The sequence below is a fragment of the Lepus europaeus genome, chromosome X, assembly GCF_033115175.1.
Source record: "Lepus europaeus isolate LE1 chromosome X, mLepTim1.pri, whole genome shotgun sequence".
NCBI classification, from domain to species: domain Eukaryota; kingdom Metazoa; phylum Chordata; class Mammalia; order Lagomorpha; family Leporidae; genus Lepus; species Lepus europaeus.
In genome coordinates, this window is record NC_084850.1 from 129,261,545 (window position 1) to 129,284,303 (window position 22,759).

At 47.3% G+C, this 22,759-nt stretch overlaps 2 protein-coding genes across 4 annotated transcripts in view; one reads left to right on the top strand and one right to left on the bottom strand.

The window, feature by feature from the left end:
* Positions 1-22,759, top strand: part of SH3KBP1 (SH3 domain containing kinase binding protein 1) — a 384,249-nt gene that overhangs the window by 261,357 nt on the left and 100,133 nt on the right. For all 3 annotated transcript variants that reach the window (XM_062183964.1, XM_062183966.1, XM_062183965.1), the window contains 2 exons: positions 597-672; positions 14,495-14,589. In XM_062183964.1, the coding sequence (XP_062039948.1) occupies positions 597-672; positions 14,495-14,589 (171 nt within the window). The remainder of the gene's footprint in view (positions 1-596; positions 673-14,494; positions 14,590-22,759) is intronic.
* Positions 21,840-22,499, bottom strand: LOC133753158 (ubiquitin-conjugating enzyme E2 L3). The gene has a single exon (XM_062183564.1). It carries the CDS (start codon positions 22,480-22,482, stop codon positions 22,018-22,020), a length of 465 nt encoding a protein of 154 aa, XP_062039548.1. The 5' UTR covers positions 22,483-22,499; the 3' UTR covers positions 21,840-22,017.

The window sequence follows — 22,759 nt, forward strand, 5'->3', positions numbered from 1 at the left end:
CCACTGCACTCCCTGGCCACAGCAGAGAGCTGGCCTGGAAGAGGGGCAACCAGGATAGAATCCACTGCCCCGACCAGGACTAGAACCCGGTGTGCCGGTGCCGCAAGGCGGAGGATTAGCCTAGTGAGCCGCGGCGCCGGCCAACCTGCCCATCCTTCTGACACTCCAACCTTTCATCCCTTCCTGCCCTTGACCCTTCCCTCTCACTTCCATCTTCCACTCTGCAGTTACTTTTGAGTGGCTCCGTTGAGCCAGGTGTTGTACCGCCATAGACTTCATCAGCTTCTCATAAATTGAAGGGAATAAAATGGTTTTCTCATCTAAGAATAGCCTTTGAATGAGCATCGAGGAGGAATGAGAATGAAAGGTACTGAGTGCCTATAAGGAAAAAGCTCTTTTTATTGAGTGTCCCCTCATTTGTCATTGAAGGCCACATCCATTAAAGGGCAGCATCCAATACCCAGAGCAGTAGGTGAACCTCAGGGTGGCTTTTAGAACCAATTTTGAGCATTTTCATTGTTAGGATCTTGATTTTAGTCCTTTGCTTCATGGAGAGAATCATCTTGATAAGTAAAATTATCTTTTCTCCTCACCAGACTATCGGGAAGAAGTTACCTCCAACTGCAGCAACTCCAGACTCATCGAAAACTGAAATGGACAGCAGGACAAAGAGTGAGTTTCCTGATTTATCCATTTTACAGAGGGAAACAGTTAAGGGTTTTCCAGTCACTGAAATGCTTTTTAAAAATCTTTCTATAATCTTGACAGCTTTTTCAAACATATCATAAAAATGCACACAAATATTTCATTATATCCTTACCATTAGGATGGGCCCAACTTAGATATAGAACTCTCAATTTTTTTTAATGTAAAATGGTTCTTTCCAATTATTTTTCCTATTTGTGTGTGTGTGTACACACACATATATGTGTATTTATATATGTATATATAACATATATGTGTGTATATATATCCACACATATATATGTATATGTGTGTGTGTGTGTGTGTGTATATATATATATATATATATATGGAAGGGATAAAAAGTTGGAGTGTCAGAAGGATAGACAGAAAGATGGGCAGATGAATAGGCAGACAGAAGCCAACATGTCCTAGTAACTGAGCCTATATTAATATATATATATATATACACATTGTGTATGTGTGTATATATATGTATATATGTGTATATATGTATAGACACACACATACCATATATCCTGCTCATGTAATACAGAGCTAGGCCTTTTCCATATTTAGAGAGTAACTTGGGGTAGTTTGGGTAGCAGAAACATTCTAGAGAATCTAAGTTCTTTAGGAATCCATGGACCTTCAAGTCAGAGAGACCTAAGCACTCAACCAGCACTAGCCACCCTTGACTTCTCACTGGCCTCCTCAACACATCTGTGCTTGAACCTCTATAATGTGTAAATGCAGGAGACTCAAGACCTTTAGGAAGGATTGAGTGGATGGACATGGTTAACAGGGTTTCAGAACAATGCTTGCCAACAGAAATGTCATTTGAGCAACATGAGTAGTGTTCAGTTTTCTAGAAACCACATTTAAAAAGAAACAGTTGAACTTCATTTTAATGTATTTTAGCTCATTATATCCAGATATTATCATTCAACATGTAATCTATATAAGGTTATTAAATGAGATACTTCCTTGTGTTTTCATGAAAAGTCTTTACAGTCCTGTGTATATTTATACGTATGGCATATGCAATGTAGAGTAGCCACATTTCCAGTGCTCCATAGCAACGTGTGCCTGGTGGTGACTTTATTGGACAACGTGGTTTTTGCATAATTCTGGGGGCTAAGATGGGCTTCCTGGGCCCAAGAAAGGGCACAGCTCTAAATGTTCAGTTCCCAGAAGCATGTAGGCAAATTCTGGCTCTAGCCCATGCCTCGTTCAGTCCTACAAGCATCATGGTGAGGCGATGGGTTCCTGACGAAAAGTGATTTGACCAGGGTTGGGTGGAGCGTTTAGTTGTGAGTCATGAGGACCAGTTCTGTTATTAGTTAGCCCTGTGACCTTGGGCAGACATTTTGATTTCTCTGGTCTCCCTCCTCATTGTCTGCAAGTCAAGAGATTGTACTAGAGAAAGCCCCTGGGGTTTCTCTCAGCATCTTCGTCGTCTGATTCAGTTCTAAGAGCTTTAGGACTCCTTGTGTAAGGATTTTGCAAACTACAGGGAAACAGGCTAGGGAGACAAAAGGAAGGATGCGGACAACTCTGTGGGAATATGAGAAGCTGGCGTTGGTGTAGATGTGAATTTGCCTGTAACTAGGTGGCCGGTCGAGAAGGGGAATTACTGTCAGGGAAGCCTTGAGGGCTCTTTACCAACAGGCATTTTTCGTAGACTCCAGGGCACCAGTTTCTACTGTTCACTCTCACCTCACACACTTTTTGGCTGTCATCATCAGGAGCAGAGTCTGGGGTGATTGTTCACCCCCGATTTCCATGTAGTGACATCTCCATCCACCATAGCCCTGCTCCTGGACTGTGATGCACTCTCTGTGTTCAGGTGGAGGGCACAGAGGGCTGGCCAGAAGACAAAGCCATGAGGCAAATGGCCCAACAGTAGAGGGCGGCTCCTTCTGCACGAGCATCCCCTTGGCTAAAACACCCGGCCACATCAGGAATAAGTCAGGATGATTGGAAGGCATGGGGGGTGGGGGATGGGGGGTGGGCATTGGTTTTCCTTTTCCTGAGTGAAAGTGAAGCTCAGCTGATCAGGATTTATTAAAACAACCACATTCTCCAGCCCCCTCCAAAAAGACAGCTTTCATGTACTGCATTTCATTGGAAACTCACGCTGGGGAACAGATTGCCATAATTTTCATAACAAGGGGAAAACTGTCTAAATATTCCGAATGAAGTGCCCTGAGGTACTCCAGCATACCACATCTGGAGTTTCCGTCTTTCTTACTACAATTGATGCAGATCTGTAGCTTGCTTGGGATAGAAAAATAGCCGAAGAAAGCGCTGTTTAACATCTTTCTGAGGAGGTGGCTTAGTTTTATAGATTCAGAAGGCCTGCTGAACAGGCAGGTTTGGGAAAGAAAACACCTTGGCAGAGTTTGTGCAGGGGCAGATGAGGTTTCCGAGTGAATTCTGACCACAGTCCAATGGCAGTGTTTTCCTCGCTGAGCTGCACCTGCTTTCACAACACGGCCCTCGCGCCACCTTCTCCATCACTCTGTGTTGACTCGCTTCTTAGGAGCTGTGCTCTGTGACAGTTGCACATGGAGCCTCGTTGCTGTCATTGGGTTGTTGGATCGTCTGGGGCTAGGCCCTGTCTTCTATTTGAAATCCCCACCACACAGCTTAGAAAAGTGCCCTGGACACATGATAAATGATAGTGCAGCAAGCAGAAAGCTGGAAATGACTTTTGATGTACTGGGCTTTAGCTTGGTTTTTTTTTTTTTTTTTTTTTTTTTAACAAGCAGAGTTAGACAGTGAGAGAGAGGGACAGAGAGAAAGGTCTTCCTTCCGTTGGTTCACCCCCCCCCCCCCAAATGGCTGCTGTGGCTGGCGCGCTGTGCAGATCTGAAGCCAGGAGCCAGGTGCTTCTCCTGGTCTCCCATGGGGTGCAGGGCCCAAGCACTTGGGCCATCCTCCACTGCCCTCCCGGGCCACAGCAGAGAGCTGGACTGGAAGAGGAGCAACCGGGACAGAGCCGGCGCCCAAATGGGATGCCAGCACTGCAGGTGGAGGATTAACCAAGTGAGCCATGGTGCCATCCCCTCAAAATCTAATATTTTTTTAAAAGATTTATTTTATTTATTTGAAAGACAGAGTTACAGGGAGAGGTAGAGACAGAGAGAGGGGTCTTCAATCCGCTGTTCACTCCCTAGATGGCTGCAACGGAGCTACACTGATCTGAAGCCAGGAGCTTCTTCCAAGTCTCCCACGCAGGTGCAGGGGCTCAAGGACTTGGGCCATCTTCTACTGCTATCCCAGGCCACAGCAGAGAGCTGGACTGGAAGAGGACAGAATCCAGCACCCTGACCGGGACTAGAACCCAGGGGGCCAGCACTGCAGGTGGAGGATTAGTCTAGTGAGCCATGGCACCGGCCTTGGTCCGTCTTTTAAAAGCTCACGGCCTTGGATCCCTTGCTCCTAAGCAGTCAGCCAGCAGGAAGAAGAGGATGCATTTGTTCACCTAATACCCATTTCAGGGTCTTGAGGTTTCTGAGAGGCCAGCAGTGTTTGTCAGTGTTCCATGTGGTTGAACAGACATTTTATTCTCTGGAGTCACTACTGTAGGCCAGGCAGCCTAAGACCACCAGGGACAAATTTGTAGGCTGACAAAGTCAAGTTAATTGGCTTCTTGCAAGTGAGCTGTGGATGTTACAGGAAACAGAAGAAAAACAAGGTAGTTAACAGATTTTGATGAGGGGTAGAATTTAGCAAAATGTAAATGATGTGGTGTTTTGATAGGCCCAAAGCAGGGCTGTGTGGCAAGGGCTCACTCAGTATTCGATCTGGACTGCAAGATAGCCAGTTCCTATTTCTTTGGTGGCTACCAAGTTAAGATAGATGTGTGATGTGCAGTCTGGAAACCCCTTGTGTGAGGTTTGGGCTGGGAATCAAGGCTACTGCCATGGTTCACAGTGATGGAGTTCCTTCGGGCAAGGCTGGAACAGTCCATTTTTACTGACATAACTTTCTAAGAGCAGAGTTTCAGATTGCCTGTGGTTTTAGAAGACAGATTTTCTCAGGGGACGAAAAAGCAATCTGGGACCAGTATTGTGGTGCAGTGGGTGAAGTCACTGTTTGTAACACCAGCAGCCCATATCTGAGTGCTGATTCAAGTCCCAGCTGCTCTACTTGAATCCAGCTCCCTGCCAATGTACCTGGGAAGGCAGCAGAGGATGGCCCCAGGATTTGGGCCCTTGCCACCAATGTGAGAGACCAGGATGGAGTTCTTGGATTCAGCTTTGCTCAGACCTACTGTTGAAGCCATCTAGGGGGTGAACCAGCAGCTGGAAGATCTCTCTCTCTCTCTCTCTCTCTCTCTCTCTCTCTCTCCTCTCTGTATGTTTTTCTGCCTTTCAAATTAAATGAGTAAACCTTTTTTTTATAAAGAAAAAGCAATAATCAAAGAGGTTGCCATGGCACTTCACAGTGCAGTGTATGCTTGGGAGAACTTTTATATCTCTCTGTCCCTGTCTTTTTTAAGAATTTTATTTATTTTATTTGAAAGGCAGAGTTAGAGCGGGAGGGGAGGGGAGGGAGACAGAGAGAGAGAGAGAGATCTTGATCTTGATCTTGATCTTGATCTTGATCTTCTATCTGCTGGTTCACTCCTCATATGCCCACAACTGGAGCTGGGCCAGGCCATTCATGAGGGGTGAGGTTCTCATGACCCAAATGCCTCTCATTAGGCTCCACCTCCCACACTGTTGCATTGAGGATTAAGTTTCAACACCCAACCTTGGGGGAACGCATTCAAACCATGGAGGCCCAGTTTCAAGCAGCTGGTATAGCCTGTGGTAAGCTGCACAAGGGCATGGCTGCATCCCACCTGCCTGGCGCTCAGTGGATATGCAATGACTACTTACTGACTAAATGGTGAGCTTAGTATGTATTTCACCATCCCCACTTGCCCTAGCTCCTCAGCATCTCACCCAGAACTGGAGTTCTCATCTAATGCTAGCCTGTGGCATACCCGTCCTGGCATCACTGCCATGTGGGCCTGCTCTTCCTAGCACTAAACCCTTCGCAATCCCATCACTAGACCGGTGTGTTCCCAGTGTTTCCAGAAACAACAGTGGGCACACCTGGGAACTTGTTAGAAATGCAAATCCCCAGGCCAACCCCTCCCCTACAAAACCCTGGAGCTGGGCCCAGCCATCTGTTTTTGCATACCCTCCACCTGGGGCTGATACCCACTCAACCATGAGACCCACTGACCTAGACTGAGGCTTTGTAGCGTCCTTGATGGTGTGAATCAGTAGGTAGGACTCTGGGTCCCACCTCAGACTGGAGGTTCAGATCCACAGGGAGGGGGTCTGGGAAGATACACAAGGAACAGGCGCCCCACATAATTCCTGTCATCAGGAGTGATTTGGGAATACACCCCAGTCCTCCACCTCAGAGCAGTGTCCTTGAACAGTGGACAAAGTTGTCATCCTTTAAGACAGGACAGTTTGTGTCCATACTGTTTGTTGAACTCCTTACTTAACATAGAGTTAACCATATGTGTATAGTCAGTTGAAAATAGATCTTAGTAAAAAAGAATGGGAATAGGAGAGGGAGGAAGAGGTGTGGGAGAGTGGGTGGGAGGGTGGGTATGGTGGGAAGAATCACCGTGTTCCTAAAGTTGTACTTACGAAATGTATGATGTTTGTATTCCTTAAATAAAAAGTTTCTGAGGAAAAAAAAAAAGACAGGCTCTTGAGTCCCCTGTTTGGGAAGATATTCCCCATTTCTTTTTTTTTTTTTTTTCTTGATGTATTTATTTACTTGAAACAGCGACACAGACAGAGGAGGAGAGGAGGAAAGAGAGAGAGAGGTCTTCTGTCCGCTGGTTCACTTCCCAACTGGCCACAACGGCCGGAGCAGTGCCTCTCCGAAGCAAGGAGCTGCTTGAGGGTCTCCCACGTGGGTGCAGGGGCCCCAGGACTTGGGCCATCTTCCACTGCTTTCCCAGCCATAACAGGGAACTGGATGGGAAGTGGAGCAGCCAGGACTGGAATCAGTGCCCATCTTTGATGCCAGCACCACAGGCTACGGCTTTATCCACTAGGCCAAAGCGCCGGCCCCTCCCCCATTTCTAATACTATTTCTAATACTGCCTCCTCCTGTTCTTGCTGTTGCTGGTAAAAAACTGCATATGCATGATTTATTTCCTCTACTTGATTATAAGCTCCTTGAGAATCACATACTGGTCTTGGGGCTGGCGCTGTGGCACAGCGGGTTAACGCCCTGGCCTGAAGCGCTGGCATCCCATATGAGCGCCGGTTCGAGTCCCGGCTGCTCCTCTTCCAATCCAGCTCTCTGCTATGGCCTGGGAAAGCAGAAGATGGCCCAAATCCTTGGGCCCCTGCACCCACGTGGGAGACCTGGAAGAAGCTCCTGGCTCCAGGCTTTGGATCAGCGCAGCTCCAGCCATTGAGGCCATCTGGGGAGCGAACCAGTGGATGGAAGACCTCTCTCTCTGTCTCTGCATCTCTCTGTAACTCTGTCTTTCAAATAAATAAAATAAATCTTTTTTAAAAATACTGGTCGTATTTACTTTATTCTTCTACCTAGAGCATGATAGAAGTCCACACCCTCATATGCAATTCCACAATCCCAAACACTCTGAAAACTAAAAGGTTTTTATTACTCCCTGAGTGATAAAACTCCCTCTGAACTAACGTGTGCCTGTTTGTAGTCCTTATCCTTCTTGGGGTGACTAGTCATCCATTTGCTGCAGAATTTTAGTGGTTGAGTGCAGCCCCAGACCTCAGCTGGGGATGTTGCATATTGTATGGTATGCGTAGTATATTTTCTTTCTCAAATTCTCAAACCTGAAAAAATCCCCAGAGGTCCTGAGTAAGGGATTATAAACCACTAGAGTCTCGGATGTCACTTTTTACTGGAATCTAAGAATTTCTGTTTAGGATGTTGGTGAAAGTAAGTATATCTGAGCTTGAAACTTTTGTGATAGTGTCTCAAAGGAAAAGAAAATTCTGGGGTCCCATACGGTTGCAGATTTGTGTCCTCACACATGGGAGACCCAAATGAGTAATTTTTAAAATTACTTATTTATTTGAAAGGCAGAGTCAAAGAGAGAGAAGGAGAAATAGACAAAGAGAGATCTTCCATCACCATTGCCCAAATGGCCACAACGGCTGGGGTGGGGCTAGGCTGATCCGAAGCCAGGGAACTGTTCTGAGTCTCCCACATGGGTACAAGGACCCAAGCACTTGGGCCATCTTCTACTGCTTTCCCAGACACCTTACTAGGGAGCTGGATCAGAAGTTGAGCAACCGGGACTCGAACCGGCATCCATATGGAAGGCTAGCAGTGCAGAAGGCAGCTGAACCCGTGTGCCATGGTGCCGGCCCTAAGTAAATGAATAATTTTTTAGAAAAGAGGACATTCTCGGTCTAGGTGGAGCTCCTGTGTTGAATGTTTTTTCCTTGCATGTATGTTCTCAGCTTATTCTTTTTGTTCTGCTATTATTTTTTAAGGTGAAGAATTTTTTTGCTTGTTTAAATTGTTTTGTTTTTTGTTGAATAGATTATAAAACCAGCTGAAGGGAGTCATGTGATGTAGGCATGTGAGTTCAATTGTTTAACAGTCTGCTTTTAATATCATGTGAATTTCTCAATGTTTAGAGATGAAAATAATGGTTTTTGGGAGTTTGAATCATAACTGAGCTACTTGGTGATTTTAGGAGAGTGTGTTTCTTAAAATGCAAAAACCAATAAGTAATTAGCACAGGGGCTTCTGATTGTGGAACTAGGGAATGGCTTCAGTCTCCTAGAACCTGCTGATGTACATATTTTCTCTGCACTGTTGAGTATGTGTGTGTGTTGTGTTTTGTTTTCTAGAAAGAGTTACTGGTCTTTCTCGGATTCTTAAAAGACAAGATTAAAAAAACTCTCAAGATTTAGGATTTTAGTTTTATGCTAATTCATTTGTATTTTTTGATCTTTTTAAAGAAAAAGTAGAATCACAATTAACTTAGTCACTGAATAAATTGTGCCTTTATTTATGTTTGTGCATATATTCATTCCTTTTTTATCTCAGACTAATTAAATCTGATGACTAGATGAAAAACGCCTTCCCTCAAACATTAATTTCATTCCCCTCCTCTCCATGTCTGTCAGCTACGCATTTAGAAATTATAATCTTCCCACACCCAAAAAAGGTTTTGGAATTACACCCTTTTAAGACATATAAAATGGTTCCTCTTTTGTGAAGTCTCTCCTGAATGTAATCTTGCCTTTCTTTCAAACAACCCAACATTTGGTTGCAGTCAGCTCTGCTTATGAGTGTGCGTGTCTTTTTCTTGCCATTCCTCTTGCCTTTACTTTGTGCAGGCATTAGCTTGTCCCTGCAAGATAAGGAGGGGTGATTAGCCTTTGCATATCACAAGCACAAGAACTGACAGTATCTTTTTCATGATAGTGGTTCAAAAAATATTTTTAAAAAGATTTATTTACTTTTTTGAAAGAATTACAGAGGGAGAAACAGAAAGAGAGAGTTCGAGATCTTCCATCCACTGGTTCATTCCCCAGATGGCCACAATGGCCAGGGCTCAGCCAGGCTGAAGCCAGGAGTTTCATCTGGGTCTCCCATGTGGGTTGCAGTGGCACAAACACCTGGACCATCTTCTGTTGCTTTCCCAGGCACATTAGCAGGGAGCTGGATTGGAAGTGGAGCAGCTGGGACACAAACCGTTTCCCGTATGGGATGCTGGTGTCACAGGGGGCAGCTTTACCCGCCAAGCCACAAGCCTGGTACCCAGTTAATGCAGCTTTTACACCTGAGGGCACTGAGGTTGTCCAGAGCCACAATGTGATTGCCCAGGTCCTGGGCTTGGAAAAGCCCAGCTAGGGCCAAAGACAGTGTCTGGTGTCCTGACTTGCATCTCAGAATCCTCTCCTCCTCCTGCGCTCCCAGACATGGGCCTGCACTTTCCAGGAGTCGCCTGCGATCCTGAAGGGATGTGGCGTGGCAGCTGTGTGCCAGGTCGTGGAGCTGCTGAGAGGGCGAGATGCACAGTGCGCAGCGGCAGTAGATCCCGGCGCTGGCTCCGCCTCCTTTTACCTGAAAGTGCTGCTTTCCACGTAGTGCTGTGTCTGATACCTCACATGCACACAGTGTAGCTGCATGGTAGAATCCTTTGTGTTTTTTTAAGATTTATTTATTTACTTGAAAAGCAGAGTTACAGACAGGCAGAGGCAGAGAGAGGGAGAAGTCTTCCATCTGCTGCTTCACTCCCCAAATGGCCACAATGGCTGGAGCTGGGCCAATCTGAAGCCAGGAGCCAGGAGCTTCTTCTGGGTCTCCCACGAGGATGCAGGCCCCAAGGACTTGGGCCATCTTCTACTGCTTTCCCAGGCCATAGCAGAGAGCTGGATCAGAAGTGGAGAAGCCAGGACCTGAATCAATGCCCATATGGGATGCCGGCATCGCAGCCAGTGGCTTGACTAACTAAGCCATAGCACCAGCCCCGCATGGTAGAATCTAAAACCAGATTATGGCAGTGGTCACACAGCTGTATAAATTTATTAAAACTCATCAGTCTGCATTTTATGGTATATAAATTATACTCATTAACACTGTTTTAAGAAGGCAAGAGACACCTGCCCTCCTTAGCTTACAGGAAACTATAAGCATAAAGCAACATAAACCCATGGAATATTTGGAAGGCATACCGGACTTTCTCAGTGGTGTTCTCTCACTGTGTTGGTTGCAAGTTACATTGCATCCCATAGTCTTTTAGTGACCCTCTTACTGTGAGCCAGGCCCTGAAGGAGTGAGGGAAGAATTTGGGGGAAAGGGAATGACAAAGTGACATAGGAAGAGTCTTTTCTAAGGTGGAGGGCATGTTGCAGCAAGTTTCCCCTTGGAGGGAACTGGGCGTTTCCCTTCTCTTCTCCCGGATCCCGACCTGTCGGGATGCCTTCTGCTTTGAGTAACGGATGCCTGCTTGACCGCCAAGTAGTGGTCCGCAGTTGTTTTATTAAGTCATACGGTAAGAGGGTCAGAGAGAAGCCCCCAGAAGCTGGGTCATTTGACACACATCTCAGCAGTGTCTCGGCTCAGGGTCACATTCTCTGTGATTTTCTTCCAACAAAGATGAAGCAACGGTAAGAGCAGAAAAGCCAGGTCAGGTATTTTTGTCAAGTCTGTCTGTCTGTCTGTCTCTCTCTTTTTTTTTAATATTTTATTTATTTTTTTGAGAGGTAGAGTTACAGAGAGAAACAGATGCAGAGAAGTCTTCCATCTGCTGGTTCACTCCCCAGATGGCCTCAACAGCCCAAGCTGGGCTGATCTGGAGCCAGGAGCTTCTTCCGGGTCTCTCATGTGGGTGCAGGGGCCCAAACACTTGAGCCATCTTCTACCGCTTTCCTAGGTCTCAGCAGAGAGCTGGATCGGAAGTGGAGCAGCTGGGACTCAAACCAGTGCCAATTTGGGATTGCGGCACCACAAGTGCATGCTTAGCCCACTGCGCCACAGCGCTGGCCCCGTGTCTCTCTTGTTAAACCAGGGAACCTACTAGAACAGTTCCCACACAAGCAGATTTTTTGTCACATCTCTTTGGCTGATAATAGGTCACATCCTTATTCCCAAACCAGTCACCAACAGCAGGGAGTGAGATTAATATTACTGGCCTGGATTTGTTGTCCTCATCCACAGGGCTGTGTGAGGATCTGCTGTTCCTGAACAACTTGGGATTCTGTGAAGTAGGAAGGGGGCAGGAAGTGGCTGCTAAGAAATTAGCCGACAACAGTTTACCATGCATAAACTTCTTTCTTTGTTGTCCATGACCATCTGATACCTCCATGATTTCCATCCATAGAATTAGTTTTTAAAGCTTGGGTGGTCGACTGGCGCCGCGGCTCACTAGGCTAATCTTCCACCTGCGGCACCGGCATCCCAGGTTCTGGTCCCGAAAGGGGCGCCGGATTCTGTCCCGGTTGCTCCTCTTCCAGTCCAGCTCTCTGCTGTGGCCTGGGAGTGCAGTGGAGGATGGCCCAAGTGCTTGGGCCCTGCACCCCATGGGAGACCAGGAGGAAGCGCCTGGCTCCTGGCTTTGGATCAGCGCAGTGCGCCAGCCGCAGCGGCCATTGGGGGGTGAACCAACAGAAAAGGAAGACCTTTCTCTCTGTCTCTCTCTCTCTCTCACTGTCTACCTCTGCCTATCAAAAAAAAGAAAAAAAAAAAAAGCTTTGGTTGTTTCTGCAGGATAATTCTTCCGTGACACTGTATTGGTTTAAGTTTTGAGTTTGAATAGCCATATTTCACTAGCACACTCAGTAGGAAAATTAGTCAGGAATTGTCATTATCCAATTAAAAGATGCTTAGCACTCCTCCCTCCCCCCCCCGCCCCCGCCCCTTTAGAACATTTGACCAGCTCTTGGGAGGTGTGCTATATTATTAATTGAAAAGAGATGGGGGCCAGCACTGTGGCACAGCAGGTTAACACCCTGGCCTGAAACACCAGCATCCCATATGGGCACCAGTTCTAGTCCCTGCTGTTCCTCTTCCGATCCAGCTCTCTGCTATGGCCTGGTATAGCAGTAGAGGATGGCCCAAGTCCTTGGGCCCTGTGCCCACATGGGAGACCCGGAAGAATCTCCTGGCTCCTGGGTTTGGATCAGCGCAGCTCCATCTATTGCAGCCATCTGGGGAGCGAACCAGTGGATGGAAGACCTCTCTCTCTGTCTCCACCTCTCTCTGTAACTCTTTCAAATAAATAAAATAAATCTTTTTTAAAAAAAGAGAGATGAAATGCTGATAACTATGTGAGTTTAGGAATATGATATTGATGGGATTTAGAACTAGTGCCTCACAGCAGAAGTTAATGAGCAGAAGCCATCAGAGGCCCAGGGCGACCTGAGATGAAGGATTTCACACACAAGTTCGGGGGTTGTGACTGATACCTTCAAGCCGGGGGACACAAGAGCAAAGCATTTGCACAGAGGCAAGTGAATCACCCTCTGCTCTTCTTATCTCACCCCGAGACCACACTTTATCTGTATTAGGAATTTTTAATTGCCTTTATTTTATATATCACTCCCTTTGATTGATGTGCTTTTCACCAAAGTAAACACATTTCGGTGACAAGAAGTCTTCTAGGGACAATATAATTGATACTTCTGTATATAAGTCTAGGCTACGATCTGTCTGTTGGAACTGGCCTAATCCTTGGGAAATATCTAAGGCCATTTAAAGCCATTAGGTTTGTCAACTTTGATGCAGAATAATAAGTGCCTGTCCCAGTGCATGCAAATTCTCTTGAATTTTTCTTCCCACCTTCTATCCTGAGTCACCAAAGCCCAGTGTTCTGTATCGTCACTTCCCAAACATCTGCCAAATGTTTCCACTGTCGTCTTAACTGGTGCTCTTGGATAAACAGAATTAATTCAACACCAGACTTTCAAAAGCATCTAATTCAGGCCATCCTTGAATTGGTTTTCAGTGGCTTGAAGATTTTTCTTTTTTTGGTGAGGGCTGGTGTCTCTCCTTGCTGCTGAATGGGTCCATCTCTGATTAGGCAGGTTCCCCTAGAGAGGCCATGGGATATAATTGAACAAGTCAACCCCTCACATGCATGTGCGTGAAGAACATTCAGTCGGTGCTGCTTGGCTATTTGGCTGACATATGTTCGCATAGAAATACGTTGATATCTGTCTCTTCAGATAGACTGTAATGGCATAACTTTTCATTGTTTTATGTGCCATTTTCACTTTTGTAACATGTATGAATACCCTGTTTCTAATTTAGTAACATGTGGAACAAGGCAGAGGTATAAAATTTAAGCTTTTTGGGGCCAGTGCCGTGGCGTAGCGGGTAAAGCTACTCCGTGCAGTATCAGCATCCCATATGGACACCGGTTTGAGTCCCAGCTGCTCCTCTTTCCATCCAGCTCTCTGCTATGACCTGAGAAAGTAGTGGAAGATGGCCCAAGTCCTTGGGCCCCTGCACCCACATGGGAGACCCAGAGGAGGTCCCTGGCTTCTGGCTCCTTGATTCTGATTGGCGCAACTCCGGCCTTTGTGACCATTTGGGGACTGAACCAGCAGATGAAAGATCTCTCTCTCTCTCTCTCTCTCTCTCTCTCTCTCTCTCTCTGCCTATGCCTCTCTCCAACTCTGCTTTTCAAATAAATAAATATTTTTTAAAAATTTAAGCTTTGTACTCTGTGTAGATTATGTCTGTTTATGCATGTACCTGAAATGTATATAAAATCATACATATCTATTTTTCCTGAGACCAAGGAGAACTTTTTGGTTTAAAAGCGAAAGGCAGCTAAGGCATTTCATGATGTCACATGGTTTGTGAGAGGAAAAAAATGCAGAGAGGTAGATGTTTGGTGCAGTGGCCGAGTTGCTGCTTGGGACACTCGCATCCCATATTAGAGTGCTTGGTTCAGGTCCTGGTTTCTCCGCTTCTGATCCAGCTTCCTGCTAATTCACATTCTGAGAGGTAGCAGGTGTTGGTTCAAGGGCTTGGGTCCCTGCCACCCACGTGGGAGACCTGGATTGTGTTCCAGCTCTTGGCTCTTGCCTGGCCCAGCCTTGGATGTTGTGGGCAACTGGGGAAATGAATCAGTGGATGGAAGATCTCTTGGTCTGTTTCTCAACACACATCAAAATGAGCAATCTGAAGATGGCCCTGTATTTATTCAGTAATAATATCCTGCCTCTTAAGCACGCTGTTCCCTGAAGTGAATGCGATAGAGAACATCTTCTCCTGGGTCATCTCATTAGATAAAGTGTTTTCAAGGTTGTATTTTGTTTTCTTCTTACAGCCAAGGATTACTGCAAAGTAATATTTCCATATGAGGCGCAGAATGATGATGAATTGACAATCAAAGAAGGGGATATAGTCACGCTCATCAACAAGGTAATCAAAGGTTCTCTCCTGCCTTCTAAACTCTGCACTGCTACCAGCTTTTGCTTTAGTCCTTGACATGTGTGGTTTGCATGGTTCTGAACTAGTGAGGAAGAATCTTGACTTTCCTTTTTAGCACACCAAGCCCCACGTGTGCAGGTGAAACCTAATGGATTTCTTTTTGCCATGGAGCCAGCTATAGATCTGCATGGCCCTGCAGTAAAGTCTGTTCTGGAAGGAATAACCCAGAAAGCAGCCTGGTTGGCTGGAGATCCTGCCCTCCACAGCACTGGGGCTGTAAAGCTGTGTCATGTGGGACGCAAGGAAGGGCTTTAAAAAGGCTGGTCGTGACTCACAGGCAGGAAACCCTTACAGAATGTTCACTGCGCAGGTCGAAGGCAGGTAGAGTGCCTGAGAGAATTTTTCTTGCCTTGTTTGGGCCAAAAGGTTGGATGATTTTATTATCCTTATAGCCAGAGCCCTATAAACACCTCACAAGCCATAAAATCAGTGGGAAGTGATGCAGTCTCACAGGGTTTTGACCACGTACTGTTTCTGCTTTCATACACTGGTACTCACCAAGTGAGGAGTAGAAAGAGTCCTAGGATTTATGGCCTTTTTGTTGAAGTATGGGATTTTTATGCTGGTGGAGTAGCATAAGAAGCTGGACAGTCTCTAGGATGTGGAAGGTGGTTTTATTCTTGCATCTAGGTGAGTGGCAGGGCATGGGTGTGACTTGGGAGACCATCATGGCTGCCTGAGCTCTTGCACAGCTGGAAAGCCTTGGCAGCGTGGAAGATTCGGGAAAGGGAGAAAGAGAGCGGGGTCTCAGGATCAGGGATAGAGCCAGGCTGCCACTGCGTTTGGCCATGACTGAGAGGGGGGAACCTTGTCATTGCCTTCCCCTAACTCCACTCCCAGGTTGGTCTACAGAGTGATCAGGAGGATTGACCTTTGTAACTGAGGTGGTTACTGCTAAGAAATGACTTTAGAGATTGTGCATTTTAAGAGCCCAATCCAAAGATGCCAGAGAACCGTGACCCAGAGGTCAAGCAGCTTGCCAAAGGTCAGGTTTTTTACGGGAAAGAGCTGAGCCTCTTGTGCACTCTGTACGAACGTGGTGCTAATTCTGCCATTCTGCAAATCACCCGAGAACTTGTCCGTCTTGTACCTGTAAAGTCCCCGCCTGTCACATCCATCAGTGTAGCTCTGCAGGTGTGGAATGTAGAAGGAGGGCATGTGGGGGTGGGGGACGCTGCTGCTGCCCGTGGCCTTGTGTTCTGCAGGTGGCGAGGCCGAGCAGTTCCGCCCTCTTGAGCCACCTCTCCTCTGGGCTTCCTGTAGACGGCTTTCGTATGACAGTGCTTTTCCCACTTTTAATCAGACCTGTAACCAAACTCACACAATAGGAAGTTGTTACATGGGTGGGAAGCACAATACAAATGCGTTAGTGATGAGTCAGCCACTAGATTTTAGTAACATTACCCCTGTCATGAGCAGCCGGAGAATGAAATAGCTTCCATGCTCCCTCGCGGGGGGACTTCCTGTCCTGCTTTGGTTCTGGTTCGGTTTTGGAGGAGGGACAGGATTTTTCAGTTGAAAACCTGACGTGTGGATAACATTAAACAAGGTTTGAGAAAAAAAAAAGGAAGCCGTGGATGGTCTCTTACGTGAACACATCTGTCTGTCAAGAAGTGATACTGCAGTCCTTGCCCTTCGAGTGCGTATTGAGATGGGAACACCTTCGTCTGAGGATCTGGTGCCTAACCCAGCCTGACTTGTCCAGTCTGAGAACAAACCCTAATTTGTCTAAAGACCTTCAGAAAGCAATAGCTCCTGGTCTCATCCTCACAGTAGAGGGAAATGAACAGGCACGTGTGGCAGGAACCCAGCCACTTTTATGAGCGGCCTGGAGGGCTGCATCCCATCTCCCTGGCTTCACGGATTAATGTCTTTAGAAGCAGTTTGCAAACTGGGAAGCAGCTTACCAACATTTACATTTGCAGAATGTGACGTCATCACCTTCCCTGGGCACTTGATCCCTTGACCTGGCTCGCACACTCACCCTGGCCCCTGGACCTTGAATTCTTGCAGCGTTTTCACACTGCCCCCACCCTTAGCCTTAGGATTCTGTCCTTTTGTGTTCCTGTCACTTCCTGTCTACACGAGTGGAGCCCAGGTTTGAGTCCTCCTGTGCCTGCCCGGGTACATGAGCAGGGCCAGGCCCTCTCCATCTTCTTTTCTCCACTATCCATCATGGCGTTCGGTCTAGAGGAGAGTCCTAGACTGGTGAAGGCGGAGGGGACGTTTTCCCCTGCTCCAGTCTGCCTCCCACCCCTATAACCGGCATCATCCCCAGCACCCCAGCCCCTTCTTTCTGTCATCCATAATAATGCTGTAGTCGGGTAACCCCCTTGTGCCAGCCAAAGCCTGTAGCATCTTGCCTTTCCCTTCTGTGAAATCCAGATAGAGGCTCCTGGTACTCCTGGTACACCCAAGCGGTCTGGCCTCTGCCCGTGACCTTGGTCTGCGTGGCTGTTCTCCAGGAACCTCCTGTGTGTCCCCTTCCTCCTTGTGCATCCTCACTGATCTGGTCCTGCCTGTGTTCCTACTGCCCAGCATCCCCCCCTTGATTGTTTCTGAGAACTAGTAAGACAGCCAGCTTTAGCCCATGCTGTCTGGGCCCATTTTGAGCTTGTTAATTAAAACAATCTCCTGTGCTCTGTTGCCTTCCTTTTATTATTTTATATGATCTGCTGGGAAATCAGGCCTTTTGCTGTCCTGTACCTATACACAGCATTACTTTTGTTTCCATAAAATACCTGTCAACCCTGCCTAGCATTCCAGTTTGTTGGAAGCAACATATTGAGATGACAGGTGCCATGCAGGCTACCAGCTCGGGGAAACCAGGGTTTGAGTCCCATCTCCATTGCTCTTGGCTGTGTGTCTTTGGACATGTGTCTCAACCCCTCTGTGCTTCAGTTTCCTCAGCCAAAAATACCAGCTGTTTCTGCTTGGTGAGGATTTACTAAGACTCCGTGGTTGTTGTAACACATCTCTTGCGAGGAGGGGTCTGCCAGTGGAACCCGCAGTCCTAGGAGCTGTCACCTCAGTTCGGCTGCTCTTCTGTGGACCTCACAAATGGGAATGGGAGGGCTCTTGTGTCGGCCCAGTTTTCTGCTATGGCTGCCATGCCATGTCCTTAAGTAGGTAAAAATGGTGAAAAATGCCCCTAACTTGGTTACAGATTCACAGCAGGTGAGATTTTAGCAAGAACTTGGCAAGAAAGCATGCCATATGTAATTTCCCTGCTGAAAGGGGGAGAAGTGCAGTCAGAACAGGGTTAGGGTTAGGGTCGATATTATAGACAACTCCTACCTCTAAGTTAAGGAATCACCCAGAAGTTCCTTTAGATGACCGTGTGCTATTGCTATTATAAAACAAATATTTCCGCCATGATTTGAATAATGTGCATTTTGGTCACTGGATGTACGAGTTAGGGTGAGAGACCGGAAATGCTAGTGACTAAGTTCAATGGCATTTGCTGGGAGATTCTCAGAGACCCCGAGTTCCGCCTACTCAGTCGGTTCGGGTGGTTCCCCTCTGCCCCGCCCTTCTGCGCTGTGGCAGGAGTTACAGGGCAGGCGTTGCCCTCATTTTTAACTCGAGATTGTCAGCTCGTGTGGCTTTCTAGAAAATGAGTCAGACACCTTTAGTGGGTGTCTGTAAGCCCTCTGCAGATACTGAATAATGTGTCAAGACCTGAACTATTTACGCGTGTGTCCCTGGAAACTAGGAGGAGATGTGGCAACCCGAGCGGTTTGTTTGTCGTTTATTTATAAAGAATGCTTGCAGATTCGGGAACATTTCCACTTGGTGCAGCACACACCTGTGTTTAGCTTTTATTTCCAGTCCCTCCAAAATAGCTCCTGCGTCTGTGTTCCTGCCGCCCCAGCCCTACCTTCCTGATTTGTGCTCAGAGCGGGTTTGAGAAGCTGCCGAAGCCTCTGGCTCCGGTGGCCAAGTGGGGCAGCTCCCTGGAGAAGAACAGAGGGCAGCTTGGTGGGATCCAGGCCACGGCCCAGCTGTGAGGGTAGCCGCCACGAGAGCGTGGACCTCGCTGTGGCTGTTGCCCCTTGGGGCAGAAGGGGCCCAGCTGGGGAGAAAGGCCCCGTGCCTGCTCTTGGCCAGCAGCCTCGTGCCTCAGAGCAGCAGCCCTTCTCTCACAGCCCCTCTAACCGGAAAGCTTTCTTACGTGGCCTTTTTATAAACGAGAATATTTGGATGTTTCTTATTAAAGGACTTCCCTGCGTAGCTGTGTCTTTGACCTGCAAAGCGAGCAAAACCCCCATTTCTTCATTGTTACAACATTAAGATAAACACCCCTCGGTAGGCGATATTATTGGCTGAAATCATGGAGTGTAGAGGTGGAGGGCAGGGGATGACGACGATACAAGCTGTCATTGACGTTCGTGCCAGGAAACCAGTAGAGCACCTAACGAAGGAGGGCACCCAGAGCCTCAGAGAAGGCTGTTAGCGGCGCCCTTGGCTGCAGTCACGTAGACACTCAGACTGGGAAGATCATCACGTGATCGGCAGCAGTTGTAGTTTGTGCCCTGTGCTCTCCCTCTCAGTGTTCATTCGTTGACAAATATTTATGATGTGCCAGGAACTATGCTAGGTGCTGGAGACACCATGATGAATTAGAAACGGACAAAAACTCAATGCCCCAGTCAAACAGACGAACCAGGAATTGAGCCTTTTCCTAGGGAGCCTGGGTATTGGGAGCTAGACCTGCTGCGAGGGTGGAGTTAGGACTGAACATGAACTGCCCCAGCTTCTTTCCTCTCTGTCTCAACGTGTTGTCATCCCCCCTTTTCCCACAGGACTTGAACGTTCAGCCTACTTAGTAGCTCAGTGTCCCTGCAGGACCATGGCTCGCCAACTGCAGGGTCCTGGCCTACCGGCAGCCAGAGCGCAGTGCCCCAAGCGCCTTTGCTGTTTCCTCACGGGTCTCTGCGGAGCTCAGCACCTTGCCTCGTGCTCACGGGAGCTCTGGGAGTTTTCCTGGGACTGTGAGTGTTCTCTGCAGATCACAGAGGAGGGACAGGCCCAGAGGCCGACACGGTTTCCCAGGGGAGTCCTAGCGAGTGAGCAGCTGAGCCATGGCAGAGGCATCTCTTGACTCCTTGTTGAGTGTTCTTGAAGGCTGGGCAGCGCACTGACTGTGGGCGGAGCCTGTGTTTCCCACGGGTCTGTCAGACTTGGAACTGGCAGGGCTCCATCATCCCTCGAAGTGATTGTCGAGAGTCACCTGTCTTTTCTGCGTACCTAGGGCAGGTGCCTGTGGCGCTCCCTTTCCAAGTCAGTGACATGCTCATTATTACTTGGCAGAAAAGCCACACCCCGTCCATTTGTTTTTGGTACAGGATGGAATCCATGCTTCGGATCTGTTAGTGTTAGGGCGTCACTGCTGTGGTTTCTACGGCATCTGTGACGTGCACATTCCGTTAGCACCTCTACAGGAACGAAATGATAGCAGAGGAAATACTGCGCTCAGCTCAGGGTGGCACGAGTGCTTTTTGTACCCCGTGCCCTCTCCTGCTGCCGCTACCGTCCGCTCTCTTCCCGAGCCCAGTGTATTTTGCCTTCCTCTTGTCTTCTGGGCCCCAGTGCCACTTGGCATTCTGCTCACTGTTAACTAGAAAAAAAAGGCCAGGAGTCATGAGCTCCTCCCTGAGTCATTCGATGATTGTATGTTCCTTTGTTTGTCCTAATGTTTATTTCCCCTTCCTGCCTCCCTGCCATTAATTCACTAATTTGTTGAAACATTTATTCATGAGAAAAAATGTCTTCAGGCTTCCTTGCTTCCCACCCCTCAGGAAGTAAGGTTGCCTCTGCAGAGAGAAATGGCTTTAGAAACCTCAAGAGAAAGATCTTTGCTTGGTGTAAGCAAGCCAATCAGCTAAATAGACGGCTGGCCTTGACCCTTCTCTTGGAACCGCTGAAGCTTTTAGCAGAGCTAAAATGCTGGGACTAAACATGGTTCCAGGGCTGAGGAGCAAATGAGCAGGTGTCACCCTGAAGATGATGACATGCTGACAGACCCATTAGAAGGACATGTTTTATGAGTGAATGAAGAAGTTAAGTATAGGTCTGGGATCATCTGGGTTTACACACATTTGAAAAATGTCAGTGTTCAGCAAATGAGTCATTTATGCCTTAGAATGTATTTCTTGCAGTGCGGCCTGTCTTCTTGGATTGCATGTGTCTTTATTCAAGACAGAAGTCATGATATATCGCCTTCTCACGCATTAGAAACCCCAAAGAATACGGTATGCTGCTGTTTGTCTTCCTCTTAAAAGCAGCAAGAACACTGAGATGGATGAGATGAATCATGACACCCTAAGTGCACTTGATCGAAACTCTTCCTCCCCGATCTGGTTACCGTCACACACACACACACAGCTTTAAGTTAGAATGGTGGGACCGGCGCTGTGAGGTAAAGCCCTGACCTGCAGCACCGGCATCCCACATGGGCGCTGGTTCAAGTCCCGGCTGCTCCATTTCCGATCCAGCTCTCTGCTGTGGCCTAGGAAAGCTGTAGAAGATGGCCCAAGTGCTTGGGCCCCTGCACCCACGTGGGAGACCTGGAAGAAGCTCCTGGCTTAGGCCTGCCCAGACCTGGCCATTGTGGCCATCTGGGGAGTGAACCAGCGGATGCAAGACCTCTCGCTCTCGCTCTCGCTGTCGCTCTCTCCCTCTCTCTCTCTCTGGCTCTACCTCTCTATGTGTAACTCTTTCTTTCAAATGAATAAAATAAATCTTATTAAAAAAAAAAAAAGGTAGAACGGTAAACATTGAGCATGGGATGGCAGAAATTTTTTTGTAGTTTACCAGTAGATAGTCAAAACAAATCCACCTCTGAATCTTCATGGTCATCATTAAGGATTTCTCTTTTGCATCCTGGACAGATGACTTTGCATACAAATTCGCAGGTTCATGTATGTGCCTCCGCAAATTATGGCAGACTGCCTAAATGGACCCCGTGTTTGTTCAGCCTAATTGTTGTATCTCTCCAGAGTGCTGTGCTTATGTGGCAGGATATCAGTAATCCTTGCAACGCCATCTTGGGAAGCTGTTTTTCTGCAACACACAGAAAAATCTGTAAACGTGTCGAGGAATTAGAGAAATCTCCTTTTTCATTTTCTTTTCTTTTTTTTTTTTTTTTTTTTTAGAACATCTGAAATTTTTAATCCTTTCTTTACAGGTTACCTAGACCGCTTTTGATTAAGAAAACTGTAGAAAGTTAGTAACTGCCACGAGCGGACGCCAAGCGGTGGCACGTGTCAATTTTCCACAGAGTCCTGCTTTGCGGGGTGTCTGAGGGCGCTGCTCGGGCTCTCTGCTCACGTCGGCTGGAATCATCCGTGGCAGACTTTAGTCCACAGGTCGCTTCTCCCCATATTTCTTTGTAAACTCTTCAGCATTCTTACAGAATTTTTTACGGTCCTTAGAGTATTCTTCAGCTAGGTCAGCCCGAAGTGGGTGCTCGGGCTGGGGGTCGTTCACCAGTGCTATGAGGGACTGGATTACTTGGTCAGTTTTGGTTGCTGGCTTCCAGTTTTCAGCACTAATTACGGGCAGACAGACCTGCCCCTTTTCATCAATGTTTGGGTGATAGATCTTTGTTTTAAATGTGATCTTCGGTGGTTTGAATGGGTACTCTGCTGGAAAGTTGATTTCGATTCTGAAGGCTCCCTTGTCATATGGAGGGTTGTCAGGAACAATAAGCCCTTGCCAAGTCAATAAATTAGCTTCATCAACCTGGATGTTACGGAAGTTTTTCATTCCACATTTGCGGATCTCTTCAAGCTCCTTCATCAGCCTCCTGCTGGCCGCCATCTTGGACCTGGTGCTGCTCCTTTTTCATTTTCTGTCTCCAACCTTTCTGTCGGTATGCTTCTGAGAGCGGTGGTGTGAGGAGTAAGTGAGATGCTGTGGCTGAAAGTGCTTTGGAAGCGTAACAGTTAAATTATGGTACAATGGTAGCACTGGGGCAAGAACAAAAACCAGTGCCTGGTAGCTGAGTGTTCTTTTTGGTACATTGACATATTCTGTATTTAAGGTCAGTACTTTCCCGGAAATTCCTCTTCATTACTTATGTTCATGTGTCTTAGGA

What these genes read in the sequence shown, in the direction of transcription:
- LOC133753158 (XM_062183564.1), bottom strand. Translation starts at nt 22,482, where the DNA reads ATGGCGGCCAGCAGGAGGCTGATGAAGGAGCTTGAAGAGATCCGCAAA.